Source organism: Colias croceus, chromosome 29, assembly GCF_905220415.1.
Source record: "Colias croceus chromosome 29, ilColCroc2.1".
In the NCBI taxonomy this organism is placed as follows: Eukaryota; Metazoa; Arthropoda; class Insecta; order Lepidoptera; family Pieridae; genus Colias; species Colias croceus.
Genome location: NC_059565.1, coordinates 2,897,655 through 2,921,721, shown reverse-complemented (window position 1 = coordinate 2,921,721; position 24,067 = coordinate 2,897,655). Strand labels below are relative to the sequence as shown.

Below are 24,067 nucleotides of genomic sequence, written 5' to 3'. Positions count from 1 at the left end.
TAAATAATATAATCTGTGGTGTAGATAATAAATTTCCAAGCAGAAACAAATTGCCAATAAAATGATAAAGTCGCTGTTAACAAACCCGTGATTAATATAATAAACAGTTAAGCTTGGGGTTATCGAATATCAAGAAATAGCAGAATGTTCATATTACTGAATAGTGGTTGCGTTCATTCAAAGATCAATAGTGTATCTATATATCTATATTAATAACTTCACGCTTTACGTAGGCCCTTATCTGCAGTGGCATTGAATGTAATCCATACTAATATTATAAATGCGAAAGTAACTCTGTCTGTCTGTCTGTCTGTTACTCAATCACGCCATAACTACTGAACCAATTTGCATGAAATTTGGTATAGAGATATTTTGAAACCCGAGAAAGGACATAGGATAGTTTTTATCCCGGAAATCCTACGGGAACGGGCTTTTCTTTGAAAACGCGGGCGAAGCCGCGGGCGGAAAGCTAGTAAGAAAGAAAGAAAGAAAGAAAGAAAATACATTTAATCCAACACACAAAAATACAAAGCAAAAACAACAAAGTAACTTGCAATGAACAAAAACAATTAAATAAAATTACAATTTATAAAAGAAGTAGTTAGGTGTATGGTCTCGTTTGTACAAGTAAAAAAATAAAAATAAAAAAAAAACATAGGTATTATATTATGTGGTTGACTATAGTATGTGTGCTGGACAGGGATACCACTCAGGAAATCTGTGGCTTAATAGCCGCAGCACTGATTTTCAGTGGTTCCCATATCGCAACTGACGTTTGCAGTGATATTTACAAATTATAAAATAATAAAGTTCCAAATAATACATATCTTACATATATTTTAATATATTACACATCCATTACATAAATATGGAATAGCAGATACTATATCCATGCAAAAATGCTACATATATGCGTACTATATCTACTATAATACAAGATACTCATATTAATATTATACTATTTACATATATATATATATATATATATATAGGATGTATATATATATATATATACAACGGCAACGGCGCAAAGTTTTGGGCGATGTTGCCAATCGTATTCATGGAGAAATTGATATACTCAACATTTTTATTGCTAAGATCTTGAACTGAATCGACTCCGTAACGGCCGAAATTCAGAAACCCATAAACACTTGTTGGCTCCGTTTTATATACCAAATCCAAAGTCGTATGTTGATCAGATCCATATATATTATCAAAATTAAAGCTTTATTTGATCCGACAAAACGAAACTGTATATTAAGTAACGTAGATTAATTTTTCGTAAACACTGCAGTATTTTTTGGCTCCGTACACAAACATAGGTAATGTTCCATACATTGCTAAATCCGCCTAGACTAGACGAACTCGACTTCGTAACGGTTCAAATTTTGAAATGCTCAAATACTTCTTGACTCCGTTTTATATACCAAATCATAAGTCGTATGTTGATCTGTTCCATTTATATGCACTTACATAACATTGACATGCGGATATGAAATTAGGGCTAACAAAAAATCTCCTGAGTTTTATGGAAGTTGAAGAAGTCGACCGTAATTCAATTGAAACTTATAGAAAACGTTGTGAAACTAAAAATACGGAACCTTTCGTCATACAGTGACGGTGATAATTCTCAAGTAGTATGCAGCCTACAAATAACAACCTACCTCTTGAATCAGGGCAACTCTTTGGCGAACTCTACACGTAAGATCCATATTGTGATCCGTCAATATTTACTATCGGATTACGATATTTACTGACGTGTAGGGTAGTGTATTGACGGATCACAATACAGGGTTAGTTTTCAATGACCAGCCAAAATTTAAAATTAAGATCTAGATATTAAACCAAAGGTACATTTGAAACATTATTGTCGAATAAAATAAAATAAAAATAAAAGCATTCATTTGAAAATGTCTTAAAAATTGCCTAAATCGTAAACACCGCCAGAATCAATGCACTTGGGTGCGTGCGCGCATCGCCAAATTTATGTGTGTGCTAACTTCTACCTATCTAGGTTGTTGAACTGAATTGTGCTTTTGTAATGTCCACACGTTCGCTTTTTAGTGGTGGACAGGAATGAAATCTAATTTAAAAAAAAACGTTATTTTTTTCATTAGATCTAAAATGTTATCGATTCTGAACCATTTCTGAAAATTTGGCTGGTCATTGAAAACTAACCCTGTATATCGCTGGATTTCTGGAACTCCTTGTGATCTGATCCCAGGACCTACATCGCAATATTTATCTTGCCGTCATCACTTCTGGCTCGTACAAAGAACGTTTCAGTACTGACGCGATATGTATTTATGGTGTAGGGTGTGCTGTGATCCCTCCCAAAATACATCAGTAAATATCAAGATAATTATCATTATATTTATTGACGTGTAGCGTTCGCCTTTGCCCTGATTCTGATATCAATCTGATAAAATAATTAAAATGTTAGATTTAGGTCAAAAACAAATGACGACTCATATTCCTGCACAAATTATCCATTGCGGAGTAAATATGAGTGTACGCAGATCGCCAACACGTTTAACCAGCAGTGGTGCAGTGGGTACTGCCGGTGGATCGCATCCCGATCTATCGAAGCTAAGTTCGTTTTCTACGAGTTCTACGCCAACTGATACTCAAATTACTTATAGACAACGGAAACAACCGCTAGAACAAGATTGCAGATGTAGTGATGATATGAAGGATATTCGGTCGGAGTTGTGCCGTATTAGTACATTATTTGAAAAATATGTATGCTCAAATGAACAAATAGTAAACAAAATTCATTCAATTAAACATTCATTTCAACATTTCATTCAATTAAACAAAATCATTTCGGCGGTATGGCAACCATTTAGAATCGTCTGAAAAGTATGGCATGGCGATTTTCGTAAATGGCTGCACGACGATGGTTGCCTGTGCAAAAGATAGCCTGGTACCAATGGTTGAATTGTTTTTTAAAATCAACGCATTCGCGTCGGTATGGCGGGATTTATGTCACACCGGAAAAGTATGGCATGACACTACCGTCTACATCTTTTTTTATGGGCTATCGGTAAATTCTAAAATGTTTGTGTTACAAATCGTTTGACTTTCGCTATTTTTCCGACGAGTTCGACTAACGCCCACGCGACTAAGCCGCCGGTACCAGCGTTCACACCATCATTTTTCTTTTTGTCATTGCGTACTAAGACCCCTGTAGAATCGCCATCCTGTTACAAATGACTCGAAATTTTGTGTCAATATCTCCCGATCTACTAGGTTTGCGAATCGACAGCTCTCTAAAATGGAATCATCACATCGACCACCTAAAAAATAAATTATCAGCACTTCTTAGATCTCTGCGTAATATTACTTCTTGCATTCCTCATAAATTACGCCACACCATCTACAACACGTTAGTAAAGCCGCACCTAATGTATTTAATAGAAGTATGGGGGAGTGCTTACAAACATAAATTAGCGCCACTCCAAATTTTACAAAATAAAATCATTAAAACTATCGTTAACTATCCTTTTTTAACTTCTACAAATAAAATCTACGACGACACTAAAATAATGAATTTAAAACAATTATACTTTTATAATACGTGTATGTTCATCCGCAAAGCGCTACATAAAAACATAAATACAAATATTATAATCTCAACATCAAATCGCCACTATCCTAATAGACGAGCTAGCTATCTTGCCCTCCCGAAGATCCGAACAAATTATGGAAGGCGAACGGCAACATACGTTTCTATAACGGGAATAAATGTCTTTAAGACTTCAAATGGCTAAGGCCGCAAGCGACCAATGGCTGAGCTCGGTGGGCTCTGATTGGCTCATTTGAATCGGATCAACAAGAGCTAAAATGCAAAAAAGGTGGATTTGTTTTAAAAGCACGTAATTATTATTATTACTGATGGTGACACTTGTGGCTCCGTTCGGATCCACATACGGACGGTGGTGTGGCAATGGATCCACAAATACCAACCGGATCAACAAGTGAAAACGGATCAAATAATTACTAACTATATGGCACGTTTGATCAACATAGTGCCCATGGAGATATCTATATATATATATATATATATATAAATATAAATATATATAAATATTATTATAAATACGATAAAACATTGAATAAACTGGCAAAAATAAAAAAAAAAAAACTGATTAGATAAAATAGACTAAAATTTTTTAAAAGACCAACTAAGGTTGGCTGATTTGTCGTTGAATTATTAGTTTTTTTAATTCATTACGAAAGCTCGGCACGCTGCTTTTATTGCGTAATGGTGGGGGCAAATTGTTCCAACACTTAGTTGATCGGTATTTAAAAGCACCTCTGAATGCCATGGTGTGGTGTCGAGGCATAGCCAGACTAAACAAAGACGCCCTTGTTCTGTATACCGTGTCCGAATTTCCCAACCAAGATAGTTTTTCGGAGAGGTATGAAGGTACATTGGACCGTATAACTGCAAACAGTAGAACAGCAAAATGCAGCCTTCGCCGATTTTCCATATTTAAAATCCTGGCATTGTTTAGGTATGGCGATATATGGGATCGGGGGGGCACATCCCAGCAAAAGCGAGCACACGCATTTTGTACTCGTTGTATAGCTTTCTTTGAGCGCGCGAGTATTCGATCACCATATAACGCGTCACCGTAGTTGAATTTGGACAATACTAATGCATCACACAATCTAATTCTGAGCTTGGTTGACAGATGGCTTCTGATACGGTAGAGTACTTTTAACCGGTAGTAACAATTGGAAATTGTTTGGATAATGTGCTTTTCAAACCGCAGCGACTCGTCGAAGACGATACCGAGATTACGAGCCTCCTTCACCCGCTCTATTGCCTCTCCATTTATGTATATTGGTGGAATCGATTGCTCAAAAGTTTTGATGTGGTGATGGGAACCCAGGATCATGAATTTAGTTTTAGAGGGATTTAAAACTAAGGCATTTTGTTCAGACCATGTAGCTATGCGGGCGAGATCATCATTTAGTTTTTCGATGGCTGCTAGCTTTTCCTGAGGCGTAAATGAGATATACAGCTGAATATCATCTGCGTAGAGGTGGTATTTACAATGGTGTATATTTTTAATTATATCAGCGGTGTAAATGATAAAAAGTAAAGGGCCCAATATCGTACCTTGAGGAATTCCTCTCATGAGATCTACGGGTTGCGTATCAAATCGATAATATTATATTATGATAGTAATATTATATGTTCGTATCAAATCGATAATATCACAAAGCCTAGTGTTTAATAAACTTACAGACTTATTAATTATCATGAAATTTTAATTGATGTCGAATGTCGATACATGCCGAATGTGTTTGACAGGTTTTGACAGTGTTTGCTCATGTATAGCTATATGATAATATCTTGCCCCGGCTAGGGGTAGTCACTTACCTACCTATGTTGTTTTTTTTTTTTAATTTTAACAGCTGATATCTTTACCCACATAATATATAGGAGACGACGACGAACCAAAAATCATTAGATTCTGCATTTCCCGACATACTTAATCACGAACGTATAATTTATTATGAATTACAGTATACAGTAGCAGCCGCAGTACATAGTATTAACTGTTTGGTATGCAGGTAGTAATAAATTAATATGCTATCCACTTGCTATCCATCACAGAATTCCTGTGCATGAATGGATAAAATGCAAAGTAAAGTAGTTAACAGGTGTTGTGTTAAAATTTATTTTTAATTTCGAAGACTTTTTATTGGCCATTAATATTATAAAATTTATTAGGATATAGATATTGTAATAAAGTCATGTACTTGCAAGTTTCTACTTACATAATAATAATTTATATGTAACCCTCTTTTCCTTAAAAATTTTTCAAAGTATCGAAAATGAGCTGTTTGATGTTTCCTACATTTACAACTGTGTTTACAACTAAGGCTAAGCTATGAGGCGTGAGGGAAAATGTTTTAAATTCCTTATAATTAGTTATAGGTCTACCAGAATCTGATGGCATATTTATATTTAAGAAATAAAAGATTTTCATGTGGCAACTTATTTGACAACTATCAAATTGGTTGTCAAATTATTTGTCTTTTTTGCATTACATAAATAATTTTTAGGATTTTGTCTAAAAAATCTTCGAAAATGACGAAAAAGCCGCTGTGATCACAAGCAAGAGGTGTTGTATAATGTGTATAGAAAAATTTTTGATGAAGAAGGGTCAAACACATCACAATTTTCAATTTAGAAGATTTTATTGGTCAATTGGACTTACCCGCTTTGGTACTTTCAATTAAAAAATATTATATGTAGGTAACTATAATATTGTTTGTTGATTGGAATATAATTTTATGAAAACTTATTACAGGAGTTTCCAATACGGCTATTCAGCAAGTCCAAGCTGTCCAAGTCAATTTTATGATGTGTGTATAGGTAAACCAGAATCTGATGGCAATTAGGGAAATCAAAATTTTGAGTGTGCAACCCTAGGGAAAATGGACTGAACGATCTTGATACTGTTTATTTTTTATTTTGTCCTCAACATCATTAGTCATATTATATAAGTGAAAAATACTCTACTTAATAATGAGATATCCACTTAATATTATGTAGGTACATACTTACATGTATAATATAATATAACTTTTATCTATGTAATACAATATATTATTATTTACACGTACCTATATATTATTTTGTATATTCATTATCAATAAAAATATGGATGTAATGATAATGCAGATCAAAACTAGATTGCTAATAATTTTTTATTAAATAATATAAAAATAAAATAAAACTATGTTTATTTTCGTAAGTATTAACAGATACACACATTATAAAATTGACTTGGACAGCTTGGACTTGACGAATAACCGTATTGCAAACTCTTATAATAAGTTTTCATAAAATTATATTGTAATCAACAAACATTATTATTAGTTACCTACTTATAATATTTTTAATTTTAAGTATCAATACGGGTAAGTCCAATTAACAAATAAAATATTCAAAATTGAAAATTGTGATGTGTTTGACCCTTCTTCATCGAATGTTTTTCTATACACATTATAAACAACACCTCTTGCTTGTGATCGCAGCGGCTTTATCGACATTTTCGAAGATTTTTTAGACAAAATCCTAAAAATTATTCATCAATTGCAAAGAAGACAATTAATTTGACAACCAATTTGATAGTTGTCAAATAAAATTGCCATATGAAAATCTTTTATTTCTTAATTATAAATATGCCATCAGATTCTGGTAGACCTATATCTGTTAATACTTACGAAAATAAACATAGTTTTATTTAATTTTTATTTTATTTTATAAAAAATTATAAGCAGTCTAGTTTTCTATCGATATAACATCGATATTTTCACATGGCATAATGATAATGAACATTCAAATATGTATATATTACCTGTATAAAAGTAATATGTAAGTATATCATACATGTAAGTATGTACCTACATAATATTAAGTGGATATCTAATTATTAAGTACAGTATTGTCTTACTTATGTTATGTGACTAATGATATTGAGAACAAACTAAAAAATAAGCAGTATCAAGATCGTTCAGTCCATTTTCCCTAGGGTTGCACACTCAAAATTTTGATTTCCCTAATTGCCATCAGATTCTGGTTTACCTATAACAAGTAATTAACGTTAATCCATGGGAAAAAAATTCATTGAATGCACCTAAAAAATGTCATGTCACAATGACAGATTCCTTTTTTGACATTGACAAAACCTAATCTAAATGATCAATGATGAAATCAAGTCCGTAAAAATAGAAGTTTCCATATTTTATAAGTTAAAATAAGTACAAGAATGAAATCATGGCTGATCGGCTGCGGAAGATCGCACAACAAGTCAAAGACAAGGTTCAGTTTGCACAAGTAAACGTTAGTAGCCGTGAAAAAGTCGATCAATTAATAACAAAGTATGCCCCGGCGGAACGCGTAGCAGCTATTGCCGAAAAATTCAAACAACAAACTTTAATGTCCAAAGCGAGAGAGATTGTGTCCAAGTATGAGAAATTTACGGGTATTGAAGAGATTATGGCTATCCAGAACACAGTGGTCGAAGCGCAGGTTAGTTCTCTAATTAATCTATATGTATGATCTCATCGTAGTACATATAGCTGTTATAATGCCGAGTAGAAAATACTAAAGCAAATCTATGATACAACCCATCAATAATACACTTACTTTTACTTAAAATATTAGTTTAATACATAAATACCTTATCCATAAAAATATATTTTCGAAAAGTTTCTTATGAACATGAGTAAACTGTTCTAAATTTATTGGCTAAATTTGTTCTATTACCAAAGTATAACATGTATTTCTGTTGTTATAGTAAGTATTACAATGTTAGTACCCTATTTTTAGTCGATTATGTGATTAATTAATTAGGTACCTACTTAGGCAAAATATTTGCAGTAATACAAGCAAAAATTGTTATAATAGTAGTTGTTATTTTCATATCTTTATAAGCTGTACAAGAAATTCATGAATATTGCTTTTGATATTTGAGGAATAAGGCAACAAACACTCAATAATTGTATACAATACATCTTTAACATAACCCCAAAAATTTTCTTCCAGGAGCGATTCATAGGTGCCCAAGACAGACGCAGGGAGCTCGGCCGAGAGCTAGCCACGATAGAAGCCAGGTTGAAAGAGCTACATGCCGAAATGCAAAACACTATGAAGGGAGACGAGAAATACTTACAGCTGTGTACAGAAGAACATAAGGTGAATTAAGAATACTTATTTACTAATTTCAGGACACTTTTCACACACGGCACGATCTGATCCCATACTAAGCTATCGCTTGTGTTACAGAAACCAGATGGCTGATAAACATACATACATATATAATTTTAAATAAATACTTATATAGATAATTAACACCCAGACACAGAGCAAATATCTATGTTCATCACAAAAATATTTGCCCCGGGTGGGAATCGAACCCACGACCTCTGGCTTGAAAAGCAGGGTCATTACCAACTAAGCCAACCGGTCAGTCAATGTGAATTGTATTAATTACAAGCTCTACAGCCGGAAGCCCCAAAAAAGCAAATTAACTTTAAACTAATTTAATTAAAGATAAACTTGTACCCCTATTGTCCTTGTGACCGTTATGGAATAATTATATATTGGAGAACATTATAATGACGTAAAATTGGATGTTGATGATGAACTTAGGGAAGCCCCTCCCACATTCTATTCCCTTGCGAATGGCGTCCTCAGCATTTTAGTATGAAGGCAGGGCCATAATTAGTGTAATGTTATGGTTATCAACATCAGTAATGTAATATCTATATTTATTTATTTACATGCTTTATTGCACACAAACAGAAAATACAAATTTTTCTTAATAGGAGGACATATTTAGTCAAAAGGCGGCTTTATTGCTACAAGCAATTTTTTCTTCCAAGCAACCCATTCAATCAGTGACATAGTTGAAGGTACTAGGGATGATTATGTACACAATAAAATAAAACAAAAAAACCTTTGTGCGCTATGTCGAGGTTATGATCACGCCAGTTTAAATTATTGGAAAAAAGTTCTTTACAATTATTTATGTTCATGGGTAGCAATTTTTCTAAAACATTAGTATAGTCTGTGAAACTTTAAATCTTAATTTATGTAATTTGTTTTCCATACAATCTTCTTATTGCACAAAAACAAACCCCGTCCGATTAGGGCCCTTCTGGCCTCCTCCACTCAAGCGACAGTCCAAGCCGAGGTTCGAGATCCCCGTCAAGGGGGGACGCCCTTGCGCATGTCGCTACCAGGGTGAACCTTCAGTTCACCCCCGCGTCCGCGTTAAAATGTAGAAGCCCTTCTGGCTAACATTGAGAGACACCACACAAAAAAAAAAAAAAAAAAAACAAAAACAAATAATATTCTTTATTCAACTCATATCTTCCATATCACTGAATATACATACATAAATAAATATTGTAAGATTCGTCTTGATAACACAAAATATTATATCCTCAGTTAGGTGACAAACAAATACATTTTGACAAATGTGTGATGCATTAATATTTTTTAGTAATGCATTATGCAGTATGGTTTTATCATAATGATTCTAACATGGTATAGCATGTTCATAATTACATAGTTGATACCATTGAGATATGCATATGGAGACGACACCGCCTACATCACTCATGTTCCGCTCACCATAAGCCATATGGCTTAACTGCACGCTCATTTTTTATTTGTTTTAAAGTGAAACGCATCAAAATATGCCTTCGTGTGTGTTACGATATTGCACAAATAATACAAATAATACGGAAAAGTGCAAAGGAATAACTTTTCAACGGTAAGTACCTAACTAGATAACAATTTTTAAAACTTAGAGCAAAAAAATGTGCCCCGCGCTTGGTGCACAGATGTTGTTCGTGATGTCTCCTCCATACGTAGTAATATTATCTCAATGGTTGATACAACATTCAAGCTTTTATATATCGTGTAAAGTTGTATTAGTCACACCACCAATAGTTAGCCCAAGAACGGCAGAACAGATTTAAATGATATGGATATAAATTCGCCTCCTCTAGGATTAGTACAGTCTTAATATATGTATAAAAAGTAAGTATGTATGCTTCTGCATTAAGTATGAATCAATAATAACGAGAAATTTTTACGCGATTGACCGTTCATATTCGCAATTAAGACAGGACAACGTCTGTCGAGTCAGCTAGTATGGTATATTTTAAAACAATTTGCATGAAATTTGGAATAGAGATATTTTGATACCCGAGAAAGGACATAGGATAGGTTTTATCCCGAAAATCCTACGGGAACGGGTTTTTCTTTGAAAATCCGGGCGAAGCCACGGGCGGAAAGCTAGTTAAGGCGTGATTTTGTAACAGACAGACAGACAGAGTTACTTTCGCATTTATAATATTAGTATGGATTGATTCGTGCAAAACAAAGAACATATTTTTTATCATTCAATTTCTCCATTACAGCTGATAATCCAAGAGCGTGCAGCGCGAACTCTCTTCTCAGAAGCGGAGAGAGAGGAGAGAGAGTTGTTCGCGACGATGTCAGCGGCTGTGAAACTGGGACATGAGAGAGAGAGAGCTCACGCTGAGAGAAATAAGTATTGGTACATTGTGGCGTCGATTTTCGGTGAGTTTCAGAGTACTGTACTTTATAGGGCTTCGAGTTGAGAGTGGTAAATTGTTTTATTCTATGGAACCTAAATGTGAAATTGAATTTGCGAGCGGAGCGTCTCGAAATGTTTTACGTGAAATGAATCGCCAAATTTGACACTGTCAAAACAATAAATATGCGTAACAAAATAAAAATGGCGTAACTTTTTATAGTAATTTTCCGATTTGTAAAAATTCGTAAGTCAAAAACTAAAAGTTTCCGTCAAATGATATTTAAGATTTAGGTTCCATAGGATAATTATAGCTAACCACAAAATTTAAGACTCTCAACTCGACGCCCTATAAAGCACAGTTTTACCTTTAATTTTTTTAAGTATAAATAGCCGTATGTCCTTTTATTGTGTGATAGATAAAATTGAATCGATGAATATCGATGAATATTTAATATTTACCTGAGATGAATTATTAACTTAGGTAAGCATTATTATGTTGTGATTTAGCAGTGCTGTGTGATTAAACAAATCGTTTCTATTGTTAATTGATTTTATCGAGATTTTCGGTGATTTAAGTCACCAAGACTTAATGATTATGTACAAAATATGTTGATTTCAATGAATAATATATTTTAATCTAGCTTAAAAAATCATACAATACAGAATATACCTTCTTCATGTTGTGTATTGACAAATAGGTGTTGAAAGTAAGGATGCTAAATAAAACAATCAACCATTTTTTAAATTTTTATTTCTAAAATAGATCTTTCATGTATCTACATGTGGATTTTTGACATTTACTTTTTTCTTTTTCCACAGGCACAGTGCTCGGCATAGCCGGTTCGACCATAAACAACAGACTCAAAATGGCGGAATTCCGCGACATGATGGAACAGCAAATGGCGCGCAGTGCTAGCGTGCTCTACACTATAGCGGGCGGTGGCTCAGCTAGTAGAGCTGATATAAGCGAGGCTATGAAGACCGAGTTCGCTTATCAGGTGCGGATCTACGAAGATTTTTGTGAAATAGTGCGGTTTAGTGTGAAAAAGTGGTTAAGACGGGTTTTCGCGTAATAAATGTGGTCCTTCGAGCCGGATTTGTATGATATAGTGTCGTTAAGATGGTTTATCATGGCATTTTGGCATAAAAGTGTAAAAGTGGTTGTTTAAGCCATTTTTGTGTGATATAGTATGGTAAAGAGTTTTGCGAATAAGGTGGTCCTTCAAGCCAGATTTGTTTGAATTAGTGTTGTTATGTTAGTGACATGATGGAACAGCAAATGGCGCGCAGTGCTAGCGTGCTATACACTATAGCCGACGGTGGGTCAGCTAGTAGAGCTGATATATGCGAGGCTATGAAAACCGAGTTTACTTATCAGGTGCGGATCTACGAAGATTTTTGTGAAATAGTGCGGTTTAGTGTGAAAAAGTGGTTAAGACGTGTTTTCGCGTAATAAATGTGGTCCTTCGAGCCGGATTTGTATGATATAGTGTCGTTAAGACGATTTTGCGTATTAATTGTGTATTTTTAATACCATATAAGTATTTTTAATATTGTTTTTGTAATTTTGTCATGTCCATGTGAGGCTATATGCCATTGAATAAACTTTTTTTTTTTCTTTCTTGTGGTCCTCGGAAAATGATTTGTGTGAAATAGTGTAAGGTGGGCTTTCCAGTATAAAGTGTGGTCCTTCGAGTCGATCTATTGAGAAATAGTGTGCTTAAAGTTGTTAGGTGTGAAATAATGCGGTTAATATACAATTCTAACATTCTTGTATTTGTTCCAGGAACAACTCGCACACAATCTAACTTTGATGCAGGATAATATAAATAATCTAGTCAGCAAGCAATCTTCTTTAATAGGTAAGATAATATCTAAGTTATTTTTTATTATTTAAGGAATTGTAAAATGCTTTCTTAATTTTGATACCTCAATTAATAAAAACTTTCTCTTTAATTTAATCCTTTACCTATAAAACCTCACGATTGGTTTTATTAATGCACAAGAGCATACAAACTAGTTTATTATCGCTTAGTTTTTGACGTGACAACGTCTTATAATTCGATTAGCCGGCTGCACGCCCGAAAAAACATGACTCATGCGGCGTTACCTCGTTCTGAGGCGTTCCATGTACTAAGGCTTGAAGTGCAAGCGAGAGCGCGGAACGAGCGACAAAGAAGCACAATCGTTGTCACGTTCAACTATCGTCAGTAAACCGACTTTACAGACAACCAATTTTTTCTAAACTTTTAAGTTTTCTGATAAGCTATAAATAAAACGTAACAAATATAAATGTAATTACGTATGATAGGGGTAAAAATCTTAATTATTTGCTATTTTATTTATGAATATAATAATACGATTAAATAAAACATTTCACCCATATCATGTTTGCCTATTAATTTTTTAATAATTTATTATCTTACTTCACAGATCACCTAAACCACCAAGAGCACGTGTTCGAAACGCAAATACGCGATCTAAAAAGGTTGATAGTGGCCTCCGCGCAAACTAGCGCGAAATCTGACGCCGAAATTGCGAAAGCATTGTCTGTGGTACATCAGGACTTGGACGATGCGGACAAAGAGCGGGAAAAACCACCGGTCGTTCTAGAATCGAATCAAATTCTAACGGCCATTGGTGTCATAATGTGCGTAGTTGTCATTTTCGGTAACATTTTCGGGCGCGTAAGTTGATTTTTTAATCGTGAAAAATCAAGGCGATCGTTTATTTTTATTGACAATTGGCGATTCGGAATAATATTGTATTACTTTGTGATATTGTTATTGGGCGTATTTTTAACGTAACTTAATAATTTATACCGACATTGCAGTCTATACGTGGGATTATTAAAAAAAAAAACAAGACAATACATACATAAAAATGAAAATAAGTCTTAAGCCATGGGGATTTCTTGTACTTATATCATAATAATTATACCACCTTCAAATATTTTTTATGTATTAAAAATTTACCGTTTCCTTTTCTATAACTCTTACAGACTGACTACAGTAACAACTGTCCGCTTTTTATGTTATCTGTACTCCACTAATATGTAAATAGGTAAAATATTAATTATACTTGCAACTTTATAAAATGGGTTATTTTTATATTTATGTGTAAGGATACGGCTTCTGTTTTGTTACTGATTTAGCACAATAAATTATTATTAATCGTTTTATGTGTGTTTCCATTTATGATTAGCAACCTAACATAAAAATAATGAAGAATGTATCTATACTAATATTATAAAGAGGAAAGGTTTGTATGTATGTATGTATGGTTTTCACGCATAAACTACTGGACCGATTTTGATGAAATTTGGCACAGACAATATTTAGATCCTGAGAAATAACATAGGCTACCTTTTATTGCGAAATATGTACCGCGGGCGAAGCCGGGGCGGACCGCTATTTTTAAATAATTTGATGAATTTTAAGAACATGTAGCTAGGACGTGTATTTTCATACTAATTATGATATAGCAGTTCTATTTGTTTAATTACTGTTCTGTGTTTGGACTTGATTATCTTCAAGTGATCAAGTCTACCAACATTAAAAATATAATCTTCGTGCAATTATTTTAAAAACTAATTTAAGGGTAGCTAAAGTTATTTTTCATGGAAGTTAAATGTTTCACGGTGTTATATAAAGCACATAACACAAGCATAATATATTACTCGCCTCTTAAATACCTACAGACATAAAAACCATATTGTCATTTAATCACATGTTGATAAAATTTCATATTTTGTCTTTAAAATAATATCTTTTTTGACGATAGTCTAGATATTATAATATGTTATTTATAAATACTTTCTAGTTTCTACTTTCTACTCATTTCTACTTTATATTTTTATTGCCATATTTAAAAATACATTTTTTTGACAGACAGAAGTGACAGAAAAAAAATGACGCTGCCAAAAATGACATTTGCCGCGCAGCTTGATTAAAAAACTGAATAAAATCAAAACCAAATATCCAAATCATATTAAAACCTAGTGTTTGTAGTGTAATAAAAGTATTATTATAATCCTAGACCTTCACTGATCTTATATTACCACCATGCAAGACGGTATGTATATACATTCAGTTAATAACAACGCTAAAAACCAATGTTTATCTAATTAATAACAACTACGCATTTTAAAGATCTCGAAGTAACTGGTGTATCGCGAAGCGGGCGAGTAAGGAAGAAGAGTTCTAAATTGATGGACTTTGAGTCCCCGGATGACATCGAAACGCGGTTCCGTCGCCAGACACCAGTCAAATCGTACGCTGGTTTTCGACAAGAGGTCGAGCAGCCAGAATATCAGGAACCGCCTCCAAAGCCGATGGAAGAAGCTGGTACCGCGTCAGGCAGCGAGTCTGATTACTATGAGAACACCGGCGAAAATGCGGACAGGTATTTTAACCTAGTTTGATGTTTTTCGACGTATGTTCAGCTTCTTATTTTCGTTGCGTCTTTGCCATTCATTATGAACTGTACTGTATTATCTATTTCTATGTATATTAATATGTATAATTCATAATTGAATTACTTCATGTTGATCACAATATGGAATTGAACATTGTCTGTGGTTGAAAATTTTTACAGTTAAAAATTGTGATTTCATTTTCGCATTTTCTTCAACTACTTGTTTATTATCTATAAACACCAACTCCCAACACAATTATACATTGTCACACAATTATATCTGCTATTTTATTTATTTAAATTTCTTCTATACTACTAAATTCATTATTTGATCAAATAATTTTTTTTTTCAATTCAGTATGGAAACAGACAGTTCAGGGTCTGAGGAAGGATCCACTCGCACACCAGCCAACTCGCTATACATGATGGAGAAAAGCAATAAGAAGAAGCTTATTGTTAAAGATGGCAAGGTGGTAGGTCGAGCTAAAGCACAAAGAAAAGATAAGGGTAAGACATTACTTTATTTTATAAACTAGCTATGCCCCGCGGTTTCACCCGTATTGCTCCGCTTCTATTGGTCTTAGGGTGATGATATATACCCTATAACCTTCCTCTATAAATAGCTTTTCATATCGGCCCAGTATTTCCTGAGATTAGCGCGTTCAAACAAACAAACTAACTTTTCAGCTTTATATGTCACATGTTGGTTATTTAATATGAGTGGTTTTTTTGTGTATAAAAGTTTATAAAATACAAAATCCTTTTTGTATTAAATAAACTTTTATACAGATTAAGCTTCTAATGAGCATAACAAGATGATAAGATGATTTTTTATGCTCGTTTACAATTCAGATTTTTTTTCATGTTTATTGGATTCAATAAAGGTTATAGAATACTCATTCTATGTTGCTTATTGAAAAATTGTATTCCTTGCATTGATAAATTCTAAACTTGCTTCTTTTAAACATTTGTAACAACAAACAAAAGTTTTTCTACTTAAACATAACTACTAAATACAAAACTTGTTCTTTTGCACATCATATTATGTGATTACTAGATTTCCGCCCGCGGCTTCCGCCGCGTTTGCAAAGCAAAACCCGCATAGTTCCCGTACCCGTGGGATTTCCGGGATAAAAACTATCCTATGTGTTAATCCAAGTTACCCTCTATATGTGTGCTAAATTTCATTGTAATCGGTTCAGTAGTTTTTACGTGAAAGAGTAACAAACATCCATACATCCATACTTACAAACTTTCGCCTTTATAATATAATATTAGATATTAGATTAATATATGTGATTATAAAATTCTTAAACATAATTATTTTCAGGCAAAACCCGTATCACTGCATACATGATGTGGGCAAAGGAAGCTAGAAATGAATTACTAAGAAAACACCCTGATATGGACTTTTCGGCTATATCAAAACGCTTGGGAGAAATGTGGGCTAATGTAAGTAACAAAAATAATGTTGTTCTGTTTTGTTTGTGTCACAGTTGCATTTGTTAGATACTACATTCATGTTGATTTATATGTAACTAGCTTTCCGCCCGAAGCTTCGCCCGCGCAGTCAAAGTAAAATCCGCATAGTTCCCTTTCCCGAAGGATTTCCGTGATATAACCTATACTATGTCCCGGGGTAAAAAGTAGCCCATGTCCTTTCTCAGGTATCAAAATATCTCTATACCTAATTTCATGCAAATTGGTTCAGAAGTTAAGGTGTGATTGAGTAACAGACAGACAGACAGAGTTACTTTGGCATTTATAATATTAGTATGGATGAATAATGATGCAACCCTATTACGCATTATAGATTGATATTTAATTGTTTCTCTTTATTATTGTACATGAAATTATTATTTTCAATACTTTTAAAATCGATGAGAAGAATTTTTTATTCAAGGATTATTGGAAAAAATCCATTTCAGGTAAATTACAATGAAAGATATTTATGGAAGCGCAAAGCCAAGAGATTTGCAATGCTAAAGGTACAAGAAACTCAAGGAACAAACAAGATTATTTCTAACCCTGGTATGTAATCCTAAGATTTTATTTTAAACTAAATAATATGTTAAAAACTAAACATAATATTATTAAAATAATATTTTATAACTTACAAATTTAATATTTTCATCTCCCTTTAGTTTTGATTTTATTAAAAATAATTTGTTCTAAATATTCAATACTAGAGGTCCGCCCCAGCTTCGCCCGTGTTACATATTTCGCAATAAGAGGTAGCCTATGTTCTTTTCTCAGGGTCAAAGATTGTTTGTGCCAAATTTCATCAAAATCGGTCCAGTAGTTTATGCGTGAAAACCATACATACATACATATGTACATACAAACCTTTCCTCTTTATAATATTAGTATAGATATTAATTAATTTGAGTTTGACATTCACACCTTGACTCACCTCCACTAACTTACACTTTGACTTCACTTATACTTACACTTTGACTTCACTTATACTTACACTAACTTACGTTTCCCAGTGGTTCGTCCGTCCCCAAGTGCGGGCCCCGGTCGTCCTGCGGGAAGGCAGAAGCAAATAGTTGCTGTAACACCACCGCAACAAGCTCTTGTGGTAAGTTGAATTGCATTATTTTTTAACATTTTTTGTGTTGCCAACATAAAATACAAACAAAAAATAAAAGATATGCTAAAGTAGGTTTCCGCCCGCGGCTTCGCCCGCGCATTCAAAGAAAAACCCGCATAGTTCCCGTTCCCGTGGGATTTCCGGGATCGCGTCATTTTCCCGAGATAAAAAGTAGCCTATGTCCTTTCTCGGGTATCAAAATATCTCCATACCAAATTTCATGAAAATTGGTTCAGTAGTTTAGGCGTGATTGTGTAACAGACAGACAGTTACTTTCGCATTTATAATATTAGTATGGATTAAGATATTATGTGTATTGGTAACTAGAGTCATTTAAAATAGTAAGAAATTTAATTGCATGCCCACCGGGATAGCACTCTAGTTTGAATCCATACTAATATTATAAATACGAAAGTAACTCTGTCTGTCTGTCTGTTACTCAATCACGCCTAAGCTACTGAACTAATTTTCATGAAATTTAGTATGGAGATATTTTGACACCTGAAAAAGGGCTAATTTCTATCCCGGGAAAATGACGCAATCCCGGAAATCCCACGGGAACGGGAACTATGCGGGTTTATCTTTGACTGCGCGGGCGAAGCCGCGGGCGGAAACCTAGTAGGCCATAAATGAATTAACCCATTGAGCCCCGAGCGGCCCGATCGGTCCACGTGTCTGTGATTCCGAGGGCTGAGTTATTAATGCGTGTTTTTTAGTTATTTTTGTTATTTTAGCCAGTAAGCGCAAACACGAATGTAACGAGCAGCGGCATGTACCGAGTGACTGGCTCTGGAGCGCTAGACGTAGCCGCGCATCTACGGCTGCTGGGGGAGAGCCTTGCTATCATCGGTGAACGACTGAAAGAGCATGAGGTAGGAAAATAGGGGAAAAATTGAGGAAATTGGAGAAAATACAGTGTAAAAAGTGTAAAAAATTAACCTAGTCCAAGTGTATTACAATTTTTTTTTATTTGATTTGCCAACAGATGTACATCTTTTATATAATATACTTTGAGTATGTGATATAATTAGTATGCATGCATATCAATTACAGTTAAATACAACATGCATACATTTGAGTTATTTCAAATTATAGTTCATCAATAAATAAATGTGATGACAGTTGACCGGTAGTCAGTGGATCAATTATGAATTGATGATTTTATGTCCAATAAATATCATAAATTTTTCATACCCCTCCCTACATGAGTAAGGCAGGACAAGACTTGCCGGGACAGTGAATGTATAAATGTGTTCTTCCACAGGGTCAGATAGCCGTCTCCGGGTCTGTATCCGTACTATTGGATACGTTACTATGTTCGCTAGCTCCATTGTTGGCGGTCACCCGCGCGGTGCCCGCCATAGCGCCCCCGGCCCGCCTGCTGCAGGACACGCTGCACAACATCGCGTACATCATGCCGGGCCTGTAAGCGGCCCGCCGGCCCGCCTGCTGCAGGACACGCTGCACAACATCGCGTACATCATGCCGGGCCTGTAAGCGGCCCGCCGGCCCGCCTGCTGCAGGACACGCTGCACAACATCGCGTACATCATGCCGGGCCTGTGAGCGGCCCGCCGGCCCGCCTGCTGCAGGACACGCTGCACAACATTGCGTACATCATGCCGGGCCTGTGAGCGGCCCGCCGGCCCGCCTGCTGCAGGACACGCTGCACAACATTGCGTACATCATGCCGGGCCTGTGAGCGGCCCGCCGGCCCGCCTGCTGCAGGACACGCTGCACAACATCGCGTACATCATGCCGGGCCTGTGAGCGGCCCGCCGGCCCGCCTGATGCAGGACACGCTGCACAACATTGCGTACATCATGCCGGGCCTGTGAGCGGCCCGCCGGCCCGCCTGCTGCAGGACACGCTGCACAACATCGCGTACATCATGCCGGGCCTGTGAGCGGCCCGCCGGCCCGCCTGATGCAGGACACGCTGCACAACATCGCGTACATCATGCCGGGCCTGTGAGCGGCCCGCCGGCCCGTCAAGTGACCCTACGCCAAGTGATATGTATTACGTGACCCCGCGACAAATGACCACCCGTGAAATAATCCCGCTCCAAGTGATACGCGTCGTGTGACCCCTTTCCCGTGCGTTTAATCCAATGCAATGACATTTTCTCGAGAAAGATTTTGTTCTGGTGCGTTGACAATGTGACAACTAGTGTTTGTTTAAGCAAGGAATCGTCTGATAATGTTGAAATGAATTTGTCAAAATTGTTGTTTACTTTTATTTTGATTCATCCCTAAATCATTAGATTAATATTATATTTAACAAAATGTTGTGAAAATATGTTGATAAATGACTTAAAAATATATTATTGAAGTCTACATATTACAATATCTAGTGCCTGTGACATCATTTGACCTATTTGAGTACTTAAGTCACATTTCTTTAGTTTGTTTTATATAACTACAATTTTTATAACTTAGCCATAAAAAAGTGGACACTATACTTCATTGTCAAGCAGCATTTTCTGAAACTACTTTACTTAATTCTTCAAATTGGACCAGTAGTTCCTGAGATTAGCGCGTTCAAACAAACAAACTCCTTAGCCTTATAATTTTAGTATAGATAGGTACATGCTAAACTATTTTGTATAAATAACTTAGGATTAATTAATAACCTATACTTGTAAACTGTATATGTATCATTAAAATGTGTATTTTAGTTTTTAACCGACTTCAAAAAAAAGGAGGAGGTTATCAATTCGGCCGGTATATTTTTTTTTTTTTTATTAAAGAAATATGACAAAAAAAAACAGTTTTTATTTCACTAACAGTCCTATATTCTTACATTTTTCCTTGAGTATTAACACATCCATTCTAAATCTAATTTGTTTAAAATTCAATGATAATTATCTTTAAAAGCAATCCGCAATCAAAAACTTGTTTAATCGCTATAAGAAGCATTTGTAGTCTTATTTTTTATTTTTATTTGTTTATAGAAATTGGATATAATACATACCTATGCATTCATAATATAATTACTCATTGATCGAGATATATGTAGGTAAATAAATAAGAGGTAAGGCAAGGAATAAAACACAATACTGTATTTACAATTTCATTTATTCATTCATATTCCTTAACTTAAAAATCAAACTGAAATAAAAGACAAGAATCATGATAGTGAACGAATTACCTATTAAATATTATAATAATAGCCAAAGATCCCACTGCTAGATTCTTCTAATCACTATACATCTACATTATATTTGATGATATTACAGCCACTACAAATAACGATTTCCAATCTGTTCATGTTCACAATGCATCTGTTAACAAAAAAGTTATATTAAATTCTCATTACAAAAACATTTTTGACTGATTAATAAAAATAACATAAGAAAATACCTTTCAAGTCAGTATATTTAAGTATAGTTGCATCATGAGCGCCGAGCGGCCAGAACAACAAGCTTCAGCATTTTGAAACATCAAAGAAACATTGCAAACAATTTGCATATTCAAATTCCTCTCCTCTGTTGGAATCTGTAAAATAACATAAATTTTACTCAAATAAATTAAGTTGTGTATGAGAAGAATAATTTAGAATATAAGCACACAACACTCTTGCTTATTCTATAATAATTGGTAGTACCTAGTAAGTAGACACAACACAACTTTTCATTACCGTTTTGCTACATAAACTCGTTAAATATCATAATATTAATTCATAATAATCATCACAAATCACAGAGCAAGTAAACAAATTTTAATTATGGCCCACGCTGTGTGCCCACATTGGTGCCCACGACCCACGTTTGACATCTCACATGATTCAGATTTGTCTCTGAATTAGTGATGTAACCATACGATACGATACCCATGATAAATCGATTCAAGTTTACGTTTGAGTTTGGTTTGAGTATTTAATCGATTTAAATATGTATTGTTTTAAAGTAATATATTCTATTGTTTCTATGCATTGGATTAAAGTTTTCATTGAAAATTAAACTTAAGCCTTGTAGGTATTTTGGGATGATACAATGTAGCAAAGGCAAATTTTCTGTTACAATTTCACTCAACCACAATAAAATCGAAAAAGTGAATCTTCAGTCAATCATTTTCTTCACATGTGATGAGCCAAAATTTTCAGCCTCCGTAAAAAGTATTTTGATCCAACCAAATATGTAATATCAAACCATTCATAATCGGTTAGGCCTTAGGATTATAAATGGGTTGAGGACAATTTAAAAAAATCAATAGCAATAAAGGCGGATGAGCGATACCCATAAATGAAAAATGTAATAAACTTCAGATTAAGCTTATAATATTCTTCTAACATTTTATGAGTTCAAAGCTGTGCTGCAAAATTGATAGAAATGAATTTATTACTGGCTATGCTTTAGCGTGCGTTCTTAAAGACCGGCTCGGAGAGCATCGGCGCGTTTTTCTTGACACATACCGGATTGTATACGCTTGGAGTCGGTCGAAGGTAGAGATTTTAATTTTTAACACTAACTATAACCGCTTGTGTTAAAGCTATTGTTAACGTTAAAACATATATTGTTAGACGCGTCAAATACCTTGCAAATACCAAATGAGATGTCATTTGACTTGCGAGTTTGATAACTTTAACAGGTTTAACTATGGTAAAAATTACGCTAGTGCACCAAATTTTGTAGTCATTGTAAAAGTCATTGCTGTTAATGTTAAATTTGACATTAATCTTAACTTTAACTAGAATATAGGGTATGTTTATGATCTGATCAAGATATAAGCTTCTTGGATCTGATATGAAAGCTAATGATTTAAAATAATAGGAAATAGCAAGGAATAAAACACATACAATACTTTTAATTCGATTTATTCAAAAATTCGTTAACTTAAAACTAAATGCTATTATCAGACAAGTAAATATACAAATTGTCTTATTAAATATTAAACTAATTCATATACAGATTGACATCAAACTACTTATGAAAATAATAAAGTAGCAAATTACTTATGAAAATAATAATTTCATTTTATATACGAATGTGATATTGGCTAAGAATTTAAATATTTTCACAAATATTTTACTAGATTCGAACATAACGTACTGAGAAAGTTACACATTGACATGATATAATGTAGCGGCCTTACTAATAAAAAGTTAAACAATGGATAAATTTCTACCATTTTCTACCATAGCTGTGTCCTGCGCTTGCTCACATGAAACGTAAATCATAAAAACAAGACAGGTTATTGCAATAACTAATCCATTGAATAGCGAATGGGTAACATTTTATTGGTAAGACAGAACAGAATCATAAACACAATACAATAATTAACTAAACGAGTTTTAAAAACGATAATGTTTAGAATTTAATAGTTTTCTATATAATTGTATAGAAAGGAAATCTATTGCCGTAATCCATTCTGTTTGTCAAAATACATGAGTTTTACATTCGAAACGACTATTCGTAGCAACTAAGGTGTAGGGCAACACTGCTAAAAATGCATATACAATTTTTAAATTAAAATTACACTGTTACTGAACTTTTTGACAAAAAAACTGACAAAATTTAACAACAAATAAAATGTATTAGAATTCTCGAATTAGAACAGTTATTAAGGCTTTACTCATTATAGGTGATAATATAATTATACCGTTAGTTTTTCACTTAGTATTCAAATGTAATTCACAACTGAAAACTTTTATCAATTTATATAATGCGAGAGTAAAGAAAGAAAATTCGAGATTTATCTGCATTCTATTTTAAGGTTTTAAGGTCTTATATTTTCTAAACGAAGTAATAGTTCATGATGATTGACAGCTTCGAGATTCTGAAAAAAGAAAGATTTTAAATAAGTATACGAACAACAAATGAGTATATTATTGCATATTTTCAATAAATTTGGAATGTAAACTATTAAATAGTAATCACTGCACAGAATAAAACAAAGTCGCTTTCCACCATCTGTGAGTATGCTTATGCATAGATCTTTAAAATTATTTAACAG

At 34.2% G+C, this 24,067-nt stretch overlaps 3 protein-coding genes across 5 annotated transcripts in view; 2 read left to right on the top strand and 1 right to left on the bottom strand.

Moving 5' to 3' along the window:
* Nucleotides 1–7,706: 7,706 nt before the first annotated feature.
* LOC123704415 (mitochondrial potassium channel-like) lies at nucleotides 7,707–14,281 on the top strand. Its single transcript, XM_045652801.1, has 6 exons — nucleotides 7,707–8,059; nucleotides 8,576–8,725; nucleotides 10,963–11,125; nucleotides 11,922–12,100; nucleotides 12,889–12,964; nucleotides 13,536–14,281. Exons 1-6 carry the CDS (start codon nucleotides 7,805–7,807, stop codon nucleotides 13,796–13,798), a joined length of 1,086 nt encoding a protein of 361 aa, XP_045508757.1. The 5' UTR covers nucleotides 7,707–7,804; the 3' UTR covers nucleotides 13,799–14,281.
* Nucleotides 14,282–15,037: 756 nt separating this feature from the next.
* LOC123704417 (HMG box-containing protein 4) lies at nucleotides 15,038–20,338 on the top strand. 3 transcript variants are annotated; one of them, XM_045652806.1, is made up of 9 exons: nucleotides 15,038–15,176; nucleotides 15,254–15,506; nucleotides 15,877–16,025; nucleotides 16,849–16,970; nucleotides 17,447–17,549; nucleotides 18,011–18,102; nucleotides 18,849–18,986; nucleotides 19,379–19,501; nucleotides 19,570–20,338. In XM_045652806.1, the coding sequence occupies exons 1-9, from the start codon at nucleotides 15,167–15,169 to the stop codon at nucleotides 19,609–19,611; spliced, it is 1,032 nt and encodes a 343-aa protein (XP_045508762.1). In that variant the 5' UTR covers nucleotides 15,038–15,166; the 3' UTR covers nucleotides 19,612–20,338. The 3 variants fall into 3 exon arrangements, with proteins under 3 accessions (XP_045508762.1, XP_045508763.1, XP_045508760.1); XM_045652807.1 differs by having other exon boundaries at nucleotides 15,263–15,506; nucleotides 19,379–20,338; XM_045652804.1 differs by having other exon boundaries at nucleotides 19,379–20,338.
* A 2,832-nt stretch (nucleotides 20,339–23,170) lies between these two features.
* Nucleotides 23,171–24,067, bottom strand: part of LOC123704426 (histone-lysine N-methyltransferase eggless) — a 34,253-nt gene continuing 33,356 nt past the window's right edge. The window contains exon 35 of the mRNA XM_045652818.1: nucleotides 23,171–23,890. The gene's annotated coding sequence lies outside the window, so the exon portion shown is untranslated. The remainder of the gene's footprint in view (nucleotides 23,891–24,067) is intronic.